Source organism: Rhinatrema bivittatum, chromosome 16, assembly GCF_901001135.1.
Source record: "Rhinatrema bivittatum chromosome 16, aRhiBiv1.1, whole genome shotgun sequence".
In the NCBI taxonomy this organism is placed as follows: Eukaryota; Metazoa; Chordata; class Amphibia; order Gymnophiona; family Rhinatrematidae; genus Rhinatrema; species Rhinatrema bivittatum.
The window spans coordinates 41,655,457-41,671,336 of NC_042630.1; the positions used below are offsets into that span (position 1 = coordinate 41,655,457).

The 15,880-nt window shown below is 41.8% G+C and overlaps 1 protein-coding gene across 1 annotated transcript in view; it reads left to right on the plus strand.

Moving 5' to 3' along the window:
* Positions 1 to 2,186: 2,186 nt before the first annotated feature.
* LOC115077507 (vomeronasal type-2 receptor 26-like) overlaps positions 2,187 to 15,880 on the plus strand; it is a 52,283-nt gene continuing 38,589 nt past the window's right edge. Inside the window, exon 1 of the mRNA XM_029579798.1 lies at positions 2,187 to 2,468. Coding sequence (XP_029435658.1) covers positions 2,187 to 2,468 — 282 coding nt within the window. The remainder of the gene's footprint in view (positions 2,469 to 15,880) is intronic.

The window sequence follows — 15,880 nt, forward strand, 5'->3', positions numbered from 1 at the left end:
GCTTGTGAGGCCCCAGGTATCTCTTGGATCCAGGACATGGGGAACTGTATGTCTCAGATGCCCAGGCTAAGTAAATCCTGCACTTCTAGACCGTCAATGAGAAAGGATGTATGGCGGTGACCTGATGCAAGAGACAAACTCTTTTTCTTAGAAAAAGCTTTTTGGATAAAGATCAGGGAGGAAGAATTTTGCTGCCTTTCTTTCTGCCCTTTGGGGAACATCCAGAGCTGCATGTTCCAGACAGGATCCCTCCCTTCAGGGATGTGAGTGTGAAAGAAACAGAACAAGGAAGAAACTGTGGATAAGAACCACTTGAGACCTTTGAGGACACCCATCTGGAGTCTTCAACCCTGAGAAGAGAGAGGGTTTTGGACTCTCTGTGTATTAGACTATTTTACACTTTTTTACAGTTTTGGAAGGGGTTTTCTTGCCCAACTAAGAATACCCTGCCCAATTGGGATCCTCGCTTAGCCAAGATCTGGAGGTTGAGAGACCCATGCATAGAAAGAGAGGAAGCAGACTGTAACTAAAAATGCTCCTGTGGCGCTAAGGACTGATTTAATTGTGCCATATCTCACCTGCTTTACCTCCAGTAAAGTAATTTCTTTTTGGAGAACCAGTCTGTAGCTCCAGTGTATTTATTGGCACTCACAGCACACTCAGAGAAGGAAACATGCACCTCTCTCCCAGGGAAAGGAAAGTCTCCAAAGTCATTCCTGTCACTCCGGCCCCTGAAAGATAAGTCTTTACCCCCACCAACAAAGATTCCCAACCCTGGGGAAAACAAGACTGTGAAAAACTTAGTCAGGAGTGGTTGCAGTCCTGAAGAGGCAATTAAGACGGTAACTTTGAAACAACAGCGTGAGCACATATTAGGGATGTGCAGACCAAAAGTTTATGTTCATAAGTCCATAAGTCGAAAGGGGGGGTCATTTGCGGTCAATATGGACATATGGAGAATTCCATAAGTTGAGTCTATGTCCATATGTGCAAATAAAAATTTAAACCCCTCACCCTCTTTAATCCCCCCCCCCAAGACTTACCAAAACTTGCTGGTGGTCCAGCGGGGTCAGGACGCCATTTCTGAAGTCCTTTGCAAGGAGCACGTGATGTCGGCACCACGTCGGAGTGACGCAGCGTCACGTGATTCCCCCCGGGTTCGCTCCAGGACCCTCCCTCCCTCCCCCCCAAGCTGGCCAAAAGTTCTTTTGGGTGGAAACTTTTGGGTCCTGGAGCGAACCCGGGGGGAATCACGTGACGCCGCGTCACTCCGACGTGGCGCCGACGTCACGTGCTCCTTGCAAAGGAATTCAGAAATGGCGTGCTGACCCCGCTGGACCACCAGGGAGTTTTGGTAAGTCTTTGGGGGGGGGGGGGATTAAGGAAGGTGAGGGGTTTAAATTTTTATTTTGGATCAACAATCGCGATTTCCAACGTATTCAACATAGCTATGTTGAATAAGTTGGAAATCCGATCGTTTTCGCCTCATCACTTTTTTAAGTTAAAAAAAAAAAAAGTAGCGTTTTACATTTAAGTTCAAAACGAATGCACACCCCTAGCACATATGTATGCATGTATGTCGGCTCACGCCCAGAGACACAACCATTATTTAACATATGGCTCTACCGCATAAGTGGGGAATTTTATTAGATACACGCGCCAACACATTTACCAATTTCTCTGGTCCATTCCCAGTTCATTCATGTAAAGGACAGGACTTCCTAACTCCCCTAATTAATATTCCTCCCTTTTACCCTGAACCCATAAAACTCCCAGAAACTGCCCATAATCTGCCTCTATTTTTTACCTTTCCCATTTGTGCATGAACCGAGAGATATGTGAGTACTCGGGTGCTTCTTAAAATCCAGCCTTTAACTCTTTTATGGTCCAGTCGAGGGGTAGTAGCCATCCAAAGATGGGGGATACACTATTCACATTTACATACATAACATTGAGCTTTCGCAGCTAAATAACTTTGAAAAATCAGCAAAATAAGGGTAATAATCACTTAGTCTTTTTTGTTTCACTTTAAAAATATGCTGGCCAACCAGTGCCACAAGAATTCTCTCTCTTTCTCTTCTCTCTCTCTCTATCACTATACATATTCTTCAGTGATTATATGCCTACTGTTTCTTACTTAGATACTAACTTGACTTTACATTTTAAAACATTGCAGACGTGACAACATGTATTATTATAATTTCCTGGCCCTTATTTCTGCTGTGAAGGATATCAACAAGAACCCTGAGCTCTTACCGAACATCACACTTGGGCTTCAGCTGTACAGGATTTGCAACAACCCATTTCTATCCACTAAAGTTTTAATGGACCTGTTTTCAGAGAGGTTCTATGGCCTCCCTAATTACCAATGTAGAAGAAAAGGCCTGCTCACTGCTGTCATTGAAGGCCTTCCATCCGAGGTATCGATGCAGCTGTCCAAAGTGTTCAGGATCTATCACTACCCACAGGTACGATTCTCAGCATTTCACTTCATTTCCAACTGTAATGTCACCCATACAGAACATTGTTCTTCTTAAGGATGAATACAGCACATTTAAAGCCTAAAGACATCCTTCACAGGAATATCTTATTGACTTGACCCTATACAGAGGGAAACCTTCAAAGCTGGAAATGTCTGAGGGTTGATTTTACCTGTAGACTTTATTCTCATTTCTTTCACTTGTACTTTCACTTTTAAATTTAGACTGGGAAAACTACCCACAAAGATCTACACCTGCTAAAGTGGAGGTTTTGTGGGAACATTTAGATACATAGAGGATAACTTCAAATAACTATGTGCTACAGCATATACATTCATATATGGCTGCATGTAAATCTATGCTAGGCATCCACTTCCAGAATGAAGGGTCTCATTGGGTCTGGATGTTGTAAGCAGGGATCTTTGACAAATTCCTCTTTTAAGTGTTGAAAGGCTTGAACAGTCTCTGAAATCCAATACATCGGTCCCCTTTTTTGGTCAGGGCCGTAAGTGATGCTACTAAGTTTGAATAATTCAAATAAACTGTTGATAATAGTTTGAGAAACCTAAGAAACACTGTAGAGCCTTGAGACCCACAGGTTGAGGTCAATCCAGAATCACCTTAAGTTTCTCTGGGTCCATTCTCAGACCTGTCCATGAAATTAGATACCCTAAGAAGGGTATTTCTTCTTGGTGAAAGGTGCATTTTCTAATTTTGCATATAGCTTATTTTCATACACTGAAGAACTTGTCATACATGGACTTAATGTTGGCTCACCATCTTAGAAAAAATGAGAATTCTTCTAGGTAACAAGAACATGTGAGTATAAGGGATCTCAGAATATATCATTTACCATGGCTTGAAATACTGCTGGAACATTACACAGGCTAAAGGGTATAACTAAATACTCGTAATGGCCATCATGACAGTTAAAAGCCGTTTTCCATCCGTCCCCCTCCCAAATTCAAACGGGATTGAAAGCTCCTCAAAGATCCAGTTTAGTAAATATCTATGCTCCTCTAAGTCGGTCTAAATGTTCAGTAATAAGAGGTAAAGGATATTGATTTTTCCAGGTAATGGCATTCAGGCCTCGATAATCAATGCACGGTCGTAAGGAGCCATCCTTTTTCCCAACAAAATAGAACCCTGCTCCTGCTGGAGAGGAGGATGGCCTGATTAACACATGGGCCAGGTTTTCCTGAATGTATTGATTCATGGCCTCAGTTTCTGGCTCTGTAAGCAAATAAACTCTTCCCTGAGGAGGAATCTTCCCAGGGAATAAATCAATGGCACAATCATAATCTTGATGTGGAGGTAAGGTTTCAGCTTGTTGTTTACTAAAAGCATTGGCAAAATCTGTGTATAGGTTGGGTAACCCAGGAAGAGTTGGCACAGATCAGAGGATGTTAAGAGGGGGTGGTTTTACTGGAATCAGGCAGTCCTTATGACATTTTGTATTCCATTTGGCCAGTTGTAGTGAGCTCTAATCTATGTGAGGTTGATGTTATTTCTACCATTACAGTTCCAATATTATCAGGTTTATCATTGAAAACAACATATAAAGACAAATGTTTTCTTGGTACAATAACCCAGTAGTCATAGTTAATGGTCTGGTATTGCGAGAGATCTATCAGACTGAGGTTCTCCTGAGACTGATGATATAGTAAGAGCCACTTTAAGTGGTTCTATAGGAATCTGATATTGTTGAACCATGCTTTCATCAATGAAGTTCCCGGCTGCTCCAGGGTCCAGAAAGGCCTGCATATGGATGACATTTTTAACTGTGGACAGACTTACAGGAATCAAGATCTGTGGAGAGGAGATCTCACAACCCAGGGAGGCCTCTCCCACCAATCTTAGGTCCAAGAGATTCCTGGTTTCAAGGGACAGGCTACACAATAATGGCCAGCTCCTGCGCAATATAAACAAAGATTATGATATCTTCATCGTTGACACTCCTAGGAGGAAATCTTAACCCGATCAATTTGCATGGGTTCCTCGGTGACTGTTAATGCTTCCTGAGGTTTGGAGGAGAGGAGCAGTTGTTGAAAGGAAGGCGTTAAATGTAACAGCCGATGATGAACAGCTCTTTCTCAAGACCTTTCCTGGAAGCGAAGGTCCAGACAAATTGACAAATGGATCAATTCTTCTAAGGAGTACAGTGGATCTCACCCTGCCAGTTCATCCTTAATAGTCTCTGATAACCCTTGGCAAAAGATTGCAGTGAGATTGGCCTCTCCCCAGCAAAGTTCAGTGGCCAAGGTCTGAAATTGAATCATGTACTCTCCTGTTGAACGAGAGCCTTGTCAAATTTGTAGGAGGTCAGAAGCTCTGGAAGCCGAGTATCCTGATTCATCGAAAACTAGACAAAAATCTTTAAGGAATTGATCTAAATTGTCTAATTGCAGATCATCTCACTCCCACAGTGAGGATGCTCATGCTAAGGCTGGACCCTCCAGTAATGAAAGAATAAAAGTCACCTTTGTTTTATCATACGGAATAGTGGAGCTTGGAGTGAAAAATGCATTTTACATTGATTAATGAATCCTCTGCATTGCTGTGGATCTCCATTGAAATGAGAAGGAGGAGGCAGGTGAAGAACAGCACTAGGTGGGGGGTACTCAAGGGTGGCGGTGGAGTGGCTATGGCAAGAGCATCCATCCAAGCTGTTAGTCTTTCCAGAACTGTCACCTGATCCAAAACTCCCTATTGTTGTACCCCGGTGGCCAGACCTGGAATCGGTTGTAAGGCTATTACATCTACTGAATCTATGGCCTCAGCTAACTGTTATGTTTTGTGGATCCAAGGAATAGAGTAACAGTCTTACCTCAGGCTGGGGACTGCGGAGTGGTACCCAGGCCTCACAAAGATCCCACAAGGAGTTAGGGTTGATGATACCGACTGATCTGGTCTGAATGGAAACCAAGACTGGCAACAGATAATCCAAATTTCACTCTGAGCAGGGGTCAAGGCAGTTGGCAGATAAACCAGAATCCAAGTCCAGGCAGGGGTTGAGGCAGGCAACAGGCAAGGCAAAATCCAGGGTCCAACAAAGGTCAAAGCACAGAGAGGCAAAACAAAACGAAACAGCACCAGCACAAGCAAACCTGTAGCCGAGGCAAACAAATGCTATAACGCTGCACTTTTATTCTTTAAGGTCCTGCTCTCAGTGTAGGAACTTCCAGTGCTGATGCTCAGCACGTTGAGGGGGAGGAGCCATGATGGTAAGCGCATCCCACCATGCTGCCACTGGAAGATGCTGCCAAAGACATCCACTGCTGCGCCGGGGACCATCCGGAATAGCACAAGTTCTGGCTTGCCTTCTAACAGCATCTGGGTTTAAAGCAGGGTCTGGTTACAGAGTAGGTGGCATTGTGTAGTTTGTGGTTGCTGGTGAGTATATTTTTGAGATTGGGGGTTGCTGGTAAGCAAGGATAGGATTTTGACCAATGACTTTTGGTATCATTGTCCAGGATGGGTTGTGGATGCTTTTTCATGTGTTTCAGTGGTTTCAACTGGGAGCTATAGATAACAACAGAGGTAACACCAGAGGTGGCTAATGTAACCCCAATATTTAAAAAGGGCTTCACGGACAATCCGGGAAACTACAGACCAGTTAGCCAGACTTCAGTGCCAGGAAAAATAGTGGAAAGTGTTCTAAACATCAAAATCACAGAACATATAGAAAGACATGGTTTAATGGAACAAAGTCAGCATGGCTTTCCCCAAGGCAAGTCTTGCCTCACAAATCTGCTTCACATTTTTGAAGGAGCTAATAAACGTGGATAAAGGTGAACTGGTAGATGTAGTGTATTTGGATTTTCAGAAGGCGTTTGACAATTTTCCCCATGAGGGGCTTCTAAGAAAAGTAAAATGTTATGGGATAGGTGGCAATGTCCTTTCGTGGATTACAAACTGGCTAAAAGACAGGAAATAGAGAGTAGGATTAAATGGACAATTTTCTCAGTGGAAGGGAGTGGTCAGTGGAGTGCCTCAGGGATCTGTATTGGGACCCTTACTTTTCAATATATTTATAAATGATCTGGAAAGAAATACGACGAGTGAGATAATCAAATTTACAGATGATACAAAATTATTCAGAGTAGTTAAATCACAAGAAAATTGTGATAAATTGCAGGAATACCTTGTGAGACTGGAAAATTGGGCATCCAAATGGCAGAATAAATTTAATGTGGTTAAGTGCAAGGTGATGCATATAGAAAAAAATGACCCATGCTATAGTTAAACAATGTTAGGTTCCATATTAAGGAGCTACCACCCAAGAAAGAGATCTAGACGTCATAGTGGATAACACATTGAAATCGTCGGTTCTGTGTGCTGTGGCAGTTAAAAAAGTAAACAGAATATTGGGAATTATTAGAAAGGGCATGGTGAATAAAATGTAAAATGTCATAATGCCTCTGTATCGCTCCATGGTGAGACCGCACCTTGAATGCTGTGTGAAATTCTGGTTGCTGCATCTCAAAAAAGATATAGTTGTGCTGGAGAAGGTACAGAGAAGGGCACCCAAAATGATAATGGGGATGGAACATCTCCCCTAAGAGGAAAGACTAAAGAAGTTAGGTCTTTTCAGCTTGGAGAAGAGATGGCTGAGGGGGGATATGATAGAGATGTTTAAAATCTTGAGAGGGCTAGATCGGGTAAATGTGAATTGGTTATTTACTCTTTCGGATAATAGAAGGACTAGGGGGCACTCCATGAAGTTAGCATGTGGCACATTTAAAACTAATCAGAGAAAGTTCTTTTTCACTCAACGCACAATTAAACTCTGGAATTTGTTGCCAGGGGATATGGTTAGTGCAGTTAGTGCAGCTGTGTTTAAAAAAGGATTGGATAAGTTCTTGGAGGAGAAGTCCATTACCTGCTATTAATTAAGTTGACTTAGAAAATAGCCACTGCTATTACTATCAACAGTAAAATGGGATAGACTTAATTTTTGGGAACTTACCAGCTTCTTATGGACTGGATTGGAGACAGAATGCTGGGCTTGATGGCCTTGGTCTGACCCAGTAAGGCATGTTCCTATGTTCTTAAAAACTGCTCTATCTCCTTTTTACAGGTTAGCACCAGCATCCTGGTTCTACCCTGGTTAAGATGGAGCCCATCCTTTCAGAAAAGTATCCCTCTTCCCCAAAAGGTTCCCCAGTTCCTTACAAAACTGAATCCCTCTTCCTTGCATCATCATCTCATCCACCCGTTGAGACTCCAGAGCTCTGCCTGCCTTTGAGGACCTGCACATGGACAAGGGAACATTTCATGGAATGCTACCCTGAAGGTTCTGGATTTCAGCTTTCTATGTAATATCCTAAATTTGGCTTAAAATATCTTCCTCCCACATTTTCCTATGGCATTAGTGCCCACATGTACCACAGCAGCTAGCTCCTCCCCAGCACTTTTTTAAAATCCTATCTAAGTGCTGTGTGAGGCCCATCACCTTTGCACTCAGTAGGCAAGTTACCAGACGATCCTCACTCCTAGCAGCCACCCAGCTATCCACTTTACTAATAATGAAATCACAAACTATGACAGCTAACCTAACCCTTCCCTCCTGGGAAGTAGCCTGGGAGACACATCCTCAATGTTAGAGGACAGTGCACCACCTGGAGAGCAAGTCCTTGCTACAGGATTATTTCCTGCTGTACCAAATTGATGTTTCCAATCATGAGATCTTCCTCCTCCAAGGCAGCTTCAGGGCTGCCAGAAAGGAGATGGGACTTGGCTACTATGGTATATAGAGGTATATAGATGAGACCCTGAAGGTCTCATCTATATACCTCTATGTCTGCATCAGCTCCTCTAGGTCTTCCTCTCTTGCCTCCAGAGGTTGGACTTGTTCTCTAAGAGACAGAAGCTCTTTGCACCGGGTGCACACATACAACCTCTCACTGGTGGGTAAAAAATCATACATGTGACATTCGATGAAAAAGACTGCAAATACTGGAAAGGCCCCCCCTTTTGCTTCTGGACTGCTTCCTTCATCTTAACTTTGTTCCATTCCTAGTTAAGTTTAAATTGTTATGGGATTTGGAATGTGTACAGTTAGAGTCTTTTAAATGTATTAGTGTATTCACTATTTATCTGGTAGTGGCCTAAAATTGGATGATTAAATTCTTGATAAGGCCTAGGGCAATCCTAAGTTTAAATTAAAAGGCTGACTTTTTTTTTTAATTGAAAGTGTCTACTGCCTATAAATCAAAGTATGAGCTAGGGGTGGCTGGACTAGGGTTGGACGGGCGAGGGGTGGGAGGGAAGGAAAAGCAAGCACATAAACTCCTGGCTTTTGCCTGTTTCTCATTAGCTATTTAAAACATACAAACTCCTGGCTTTTGCCTGCTTCTGACTAGCTATTTAATACATACAGAAAAATACAATAAAGAATACACCCCAATAGTTAATTCTCCCAAAACGTTTAAGTTCTAAAATTTCCAAAAGTAGTACTTACCGATTCTCTTCAACCACCAGCAAGGTGATTCTCTCATCACAGTGCTTTCACTGGGTTACCATTTATTACTGAGGTTTAAAGTATCAAACATGTATCTCTTTGCTGAATTGTTAAACCTTGTTGTAGTTAAAATTTCTCTTATCGCTGAATAGTGATATCTCCAAACATAGATTTTATAGTTGTTCTTGTTCACCACCAAAGATTACTGTATTGTTAGAAATCTTATAACTCTAAACCAAAAATTAACCCTTTTAGGTTTTTCCCTACATTACAGCATTTAGGTGAAGAAATTATCCCTACATCTCTGAAAAAGAAACATATAAATCATGACTAATAGCTTGTTATCTCAATATTAACCATTAAATAAGAAACCCAGACTTACTGCAAAGTAGAGTATAGTGCCCTCCTCAAGGAAATTGCGGGTTTATGTCATCTTTATGTGTCTCCCCAATTAAAGATCAACTAGACTAGTCAAAACTTAAGTTTACAATGTGCAGCTCCTCTAATAAAACATAGACCATTCTTTTTTTTTTTTTTTTTTCTGTTTTCAAATTTTCACAATTATACATCATGAATCATTTCTTAACATGAAATACGGTACATATTCTGGAATAAAGTAACCAAAATACAAGAAACTTCTGATATCTGGAAAATAATTTGCCTTCCATATGCATTCCTAAATATAAGAATTTGAGGCAAGAAGTAAATTGAACGAATTAAACAAACATTTACAAACATACTTTTATAAGTAAATAGGTAGGTAGGCAACTACATTTATTATAGCCGATCACACTGTAGGTATTTCAATGGGGTGACCAACTAAAAAATCCCTCAGCTGGCTAGGGTCAAAGAAAACATAATTATTTCCTTGGTAACTAATACAGCACTTACACGGAAATTGTAATATGTATCGGGCACCTAAATTAAGTACCCTTTGTTTCATATTGAGAAATTCCTTCCTACGTTGCTGGGTTATTTTAACTAAATCGGGATAGATCCACAATTTGGCACCGTAAAACAGAGCTGTTCTATTCCTAAGGAACTTTTTCAAAACAAAATTACGGTCTGATAAGAACGCAAAAGAAATTAATAAAACTTTCCTTTCTTTGACTTCAGTCTCTAAGGATAGTTCCAATATTTCAGAAATATCCATGGCAGGTAAATTTTCTTGTACTGCCTGAGAGGTCCCTTGAGGCAGATAATATGCCCTAGTGCATACAGGGAATGCAGTTTCAGGAATTTTTAGAATATCTTTCATATAGGTTTTAAATAAATCTATAGGAGAAATTAATCTCACCACTGGGAAGTTAATTACTCTCAAATTTAACATTCTCAAGCTGTTTTCTACTTTCTCCAATCTTCTCCCCTTGGCACTTTCTGATTTTACTATGTTCTGTTGCATAGACTCCATTTTTTTGAAATTTTCTTCCTGATCTTGCATCTTAGTTTCCAAAGTCCCAATCTTTGTAGTATTTCCTTGCGCTTGCGTTTTTATTTCAGTCATGGAATGAGCTATCGACTTCAAAGCAGTGTCTATAGCCTTTAGGGCATACCACACTTTTCCAAGGGTCACATCCTCAGGTTTCCCAATTTTTATTTCCAGTTGAGGGATCTCTTTGCTTGACTCACCCCTCTCCTGCAGTGCTGCCGTTTCGATGGTTCTCGCTGATCTTTCTGCGGTACGGGTCCTCTGCTCTCCTCCAGTGCCCGTCTCCGATACTGCACCAGCCTCGTCACTCTGAGGGGTGGCCACGCTCTCTCCTTCCACCCCTAGGTCCACCGAAGAAGATTCCTCTGGCGCAAATTGCAATACGCCTGGAGTCTCCTCGAGCATAGATTCAGCTGTGCTTCTCGGGCATGCAGGCTTGGTCGGCTCGCCAGGGCTCAGCGTCACATCTGGGGTCAAGAGGGAGTCCGCTCGTTCCTCAGACTCCACTCCAGCGACCGGCCCTTCTGGAGTTCTAGAAAACATAGACCATTCTACCTCTTTATTGAGGCCATTGGTGGTGAGTGTGTTCTATTTAAAAATGTAAGCCTGCTCTTTGTTAAGAAACATCTTATAACAATTCCCTTCCCATCTTGGCTGGACCAATTGTGTTAAAGCTGAGAAATTTAAATCCTCTATTTAGTGGCCCTTTTCTAACCAATGAGTCACGAGCAGAGCCTACTGTTTTTTTTTCTTTTGAGGCAGCTTAAATGTTCCTGGATGTGAATGTTTACTTTGCAAATGTTTTCCCTATGTAAAGCTACTGACATGGCACCAGATTACATTTATTTATTTTATTTATTTAACATTTTTATATATCACCATTCGTTAGGAACATCACTTCGGTGATGGCTCGGTAGTACTCCAACCTTAACTGTGTCTGGCACAGTGAGGTCCCCAGGCACAGTTAAGGTTGGAGTACTACCGAGCCATATTTTTTCTTGAAGATTTTAGGTGCGCACCACGCATGATCCTAATTGCTCCCAACACGGATTGTTTTAAATTAGATTGTTTTTAAGCTCAATGCTGTATTAATGGTCCTAAGCTTCAATGAGAGTTTAAGCCCCTGAGGCAGCCGTCACACGGGCGGTGAAACTCGGCCTGAGTCGGGCAACATTTTAAATACGTCTCCACTGCAATAAAGATTGAAAAAGACTTGGGCATCTAATCCTCTCACTTTGGAACAGGAGGTGGTGAGCATTTCCATCCTCCTCTCTCATCCCCTGCTGGGTCCTGCATGGCATTTTGAATCACGTGGTTCAGAGCCCAATGTATATTTTATGTTCGCCAAAATAACTAGATCTAAAGTCAAAATGCTATGATCCCAAAACATTAATCAATTTTAACAGTGTAAATACACAACATAGTATTGAAATTGTCTTAGCAGAAGACCTCATACAAGGCATACATTTATAATGCTAGTTAGCACGAAGTATACCAGCAGTATAATCATAGGTCTGATGGTGTCAGGTTCAACTTTTTTAAAAGATTTTTCTTTTTGCTCAAGTGAGAAATAATATGGCCCATATTAGGATTTGCAAAGTTTTGCAAAATTGCACTTTGCTTAGTGTGATAGAAGAAACAGCTGAGACATGGTCGTGAGGTCGTACCCAGCGCCAAGCCTGACACGGACCGCGTTTCGGCTTCAAAAGCCTTCATCAAGGGCCAGTGATATCTGCAGATTTAAACAGCATCCTTAGTAAAACACAATTTCTAATCTTTACGTATATAGACTTGTACACAACAGGAATACCAACGTGAAAGTGCGATAGCAGCATATTGAAGCAGTAATGTTTCTCCTCTAGGGGAGGGGCCGCTTTCGTGCTATTTTTCAAGGCAACATTCACCAATCAGCGGCGGTATACGCCCAGGAAGTGACGCAAACCGTTGCTAGGAAATTCATAACAATGAATACCATTCTATAGCTGCATTAAGCCCATCTGGATGTATACTGTTTAGCTGGAAAATCCAGCGTTGTTCCCGGAAGTTAAGGAGTTTCTGTGGATCACCCCCTCTTTTCGTTAGATATATATGATCAATGACCCGCCACCTCAGATCCACAAACCGATGTTGCTTATCAAGACAATGTTGGACAATAGGGGCATTAATTTTGCCCGTGTTGAGACAACTACGGTGTTCAATCAACCTTGTTCTGATGCTACGCTTCGTCCTATCCACGTAAAGTTTAGTGCATGGGCAAACAATGATGTATATGACGTGGGAGGTAAAGCAATTGGAATGAAAACGGGCCATATGGATCAAACCAGCATTATCAGTCCATTATCACCACCCCACCCAATTTATGGCTTCCTGATATTCAGTCACCACCTCTCCTTCCCATCGCCACCCCCTGCCCCCTTGTACAGATCCTACCCCACCCCACCTCCCCTATGCGCTTCATCCCCCACCCCCGCGCTACCCCCCACTTTGTCGTCTCTTGTATATAATTAATTTATGTCCAACCTGGTTAACCACATGTAATCTCATTTAATAACTGTGGCGCCCGTTGGCTCTACAGTAAAGTTGTCACCTTTTAACTTCCTATCCTTCCTCCATCTATCATTGTAATTTCCTTTCTCAGTTGTCTGTAAACCGACATGATGTTTTTTTTACGAATGCCGGTATATAAAAGTTATAAATAAATAAATAAATAAATGACAATCCATCGAGAGATTGAGAACACATGGTACATTTACCACAGGCCAAATGTCCAAACGGTTCTTCAGATTGTATGGTCTTATCAGTGTGAATCCAAGTTTGTGTAAGTGAGTCCCGTAAGTTTCTGCCTCTATTGTAGGCAATCAGTGGGGCATCATGGAAAACATCATGGATCTGCAGAATATTCCAGTATTTCCGTATGATATTGACAATGTCCTGAGATTTGGTAGAAAACCGAATAGTACATACAAGCGGAGGATCCAGCCGTTCCTCTGTGGACTCCAGAAGCAGCCATTCACGCTGTGCATTGGATGCTCTTTTTAACGCTCTTTTAATAACTGCAGGGGGATAGCCTCGATGAAGTAATCTAGATGCTAGACTTTGAGCCTGAGTAACAAACTCTGCTTTTTCAGAGCATAGGCGGCGGAGGCGTAAGAACTGACCAATTGGAAGGCTCTTCTTTAAACTATACGCATGAAAGCTCTAAAAATGAAGGAGCGTATTTCTATCCACAGGTTTTTTATACAGAGTAGTAGCAAAATGATCCTCAACTTGTATAATGAAAATGTCCAAAAATGGAATTTGAGAAGGGTGATATTGCATTGAAAAGGTGAGATTAAGATCCAAAGTATTTAACCACTGTAGAAAATCATTTAGCAGCGGGACATCACCATGCCATAAAAAGAATATGTCATCGATGTACCGGGTCCAATGTGAAATTTAGGTAAAAATCGGAGCAGGATATAAAAATTGTTCTTTGAAATTTGCCATGTACAAATTCGCAAGACTGGGGGCCATGGTGGCCCCCATTGCTGTTCCATGCACTTGATTGTAGAACTGATCATTAAACAAAAAATAATTGTCACAAAGGGCAAACTTAGCCAGTGTGACCAAAAACACTGTCGGGACTCGATGGGGATGAGGGCGAGTATCCAAAGCTTGTTCAAGGATCGCGAGGGCCGCATCCTGGGGTATACTAGTATACAAGGCTTTAATGTCGAGCGTCACCATAATACATGTGGAGGATATGTGTATAGAATCCAAACGGGACAACATGGTTTTAGTGTCTTTCACAAAAGAAGCCATCTGTGGAATTAACGGTTGAAGAAATTTGTCAACAAAGATGGACAAGGGTTCCAAAAGGGACCCTATCGTGTTAACGATAGGTCTGCACGGCGGATTAGTAGGGTGCTTATGGATCTTAGGCAACATGTAAATAATAGGGGACCTGTAATCCTTCTTGATTAAGAAGGAAAATTCTTTCTTCGAAATGAAACCTGTTGCAAAACCATCTTCAATGATGTCCTCAATCCGTTTTAGCAGAGACGGGCCAGGATTTTGGGGTAGCACTATATAGTTATTCACATCAGATACGTGTTCTGTGACCGCAGCAATGTAAAAGGATTTGCCCATGACTACGGTGGCCCCACCTTTATCTGCCTGTTTAATAACTAGTGAGGTAGATTTTTTTAATTCCATCAAAGCCATATGTTGTTCTTGGGAAAGATTGAATTGGAGGCGTTGTTTGCATTGTTCAATGTGTCCCAGATCGCTCAAAACCAGATCAATGAAAGTTTTTATATGGGGATCAACGGGGCCAGGTGGAAGCCAGAAAGATTTCGGCATAACAATGGAGCCTTCAATGGTAGGGTGTTGTGATGCAAAAAATAGCTTCAACTGTAACTTGCGAAAAAATTGGTATAAATCGCATCTGGTGGAAAAGGCATCATATTGATAAAATGGCACGAAAGATAAGCCCTTTTCAAGTAGGGACAATTGTGAGCTTCAAAGCTGCTGAGAGGAGATGTTGATTACGGTGGATTGCGACTGCTCTGGGATCGAGTCTGCCGGTGGCCGCCCGTCTCCGAAAATTGGTCCCGCGTTGGCGAAAAAAACGTCGGCCAAAACGTCTATTAGAGGAGGGGTAGTTGTTATATCTCGAATCTGATGTTACAGGTTGTTGGACTTCTGAATTATCCTCATCAGAGCCAGAGGAAGATTCGGCAAACACTACCTTACGTGGTTTAGGAATTTGACGGCGTTGCCATGTAAAAATAGTACCTGCTGCATAGTCTTTCTCGTCCCTCTTAGAGATTTTAGCCTGCCGGATTGCTGCTCTGAATTTATCCATGGATTGGTTAAATTCATGTAGCTTTTTGTCATAGTCTTCTAAATTTTCAGATGACTGCAAAGCACTCTTAATCTCATCACATGTGGTCTTTAAAGAATGAGAGATTTTGTTAGTGGTTTCCACAATCAGCAACATGATATCGAGAGAACATTTGTTCAGAATTGCGATCCACTTCTGTACAAATTCTTCATCATCTCCATAGATCGATGGCTCCAGATTCCACTGAAGACCACGGGGAATCATTTCTGACTTGATATATTGTAATAGAGTGGATACATGGAGTTCAGAGCGAATGACCGGTTGATATGTATCTGATAAGGATGACCATGATTGTGTGTCCGGGACGTTAGGTTCATCAAGCAGCAAAGGACCCTGCAGAGCTTGCGCCACCTGTTGTTCAGTATAGCTGTATACGTTGGACCACATGTTGTGGTACTACTAAATAGCGGTGCTTAAAGGATATAAATATCAATTGTGAACAACACTATCCTATAGCATCCAATATCGAGGAGGGAATAGCAGCACAGCAAGATCTAAAGTCAAAATGCTATGATCCCAAAACATTAATCAATTTTAACAGTGTGAATACACAACATAGTATTGAAATTGTCTTAGCAGAAGACCTCATACAAGGCATACATTTATAATGCTAGTTAGCACGA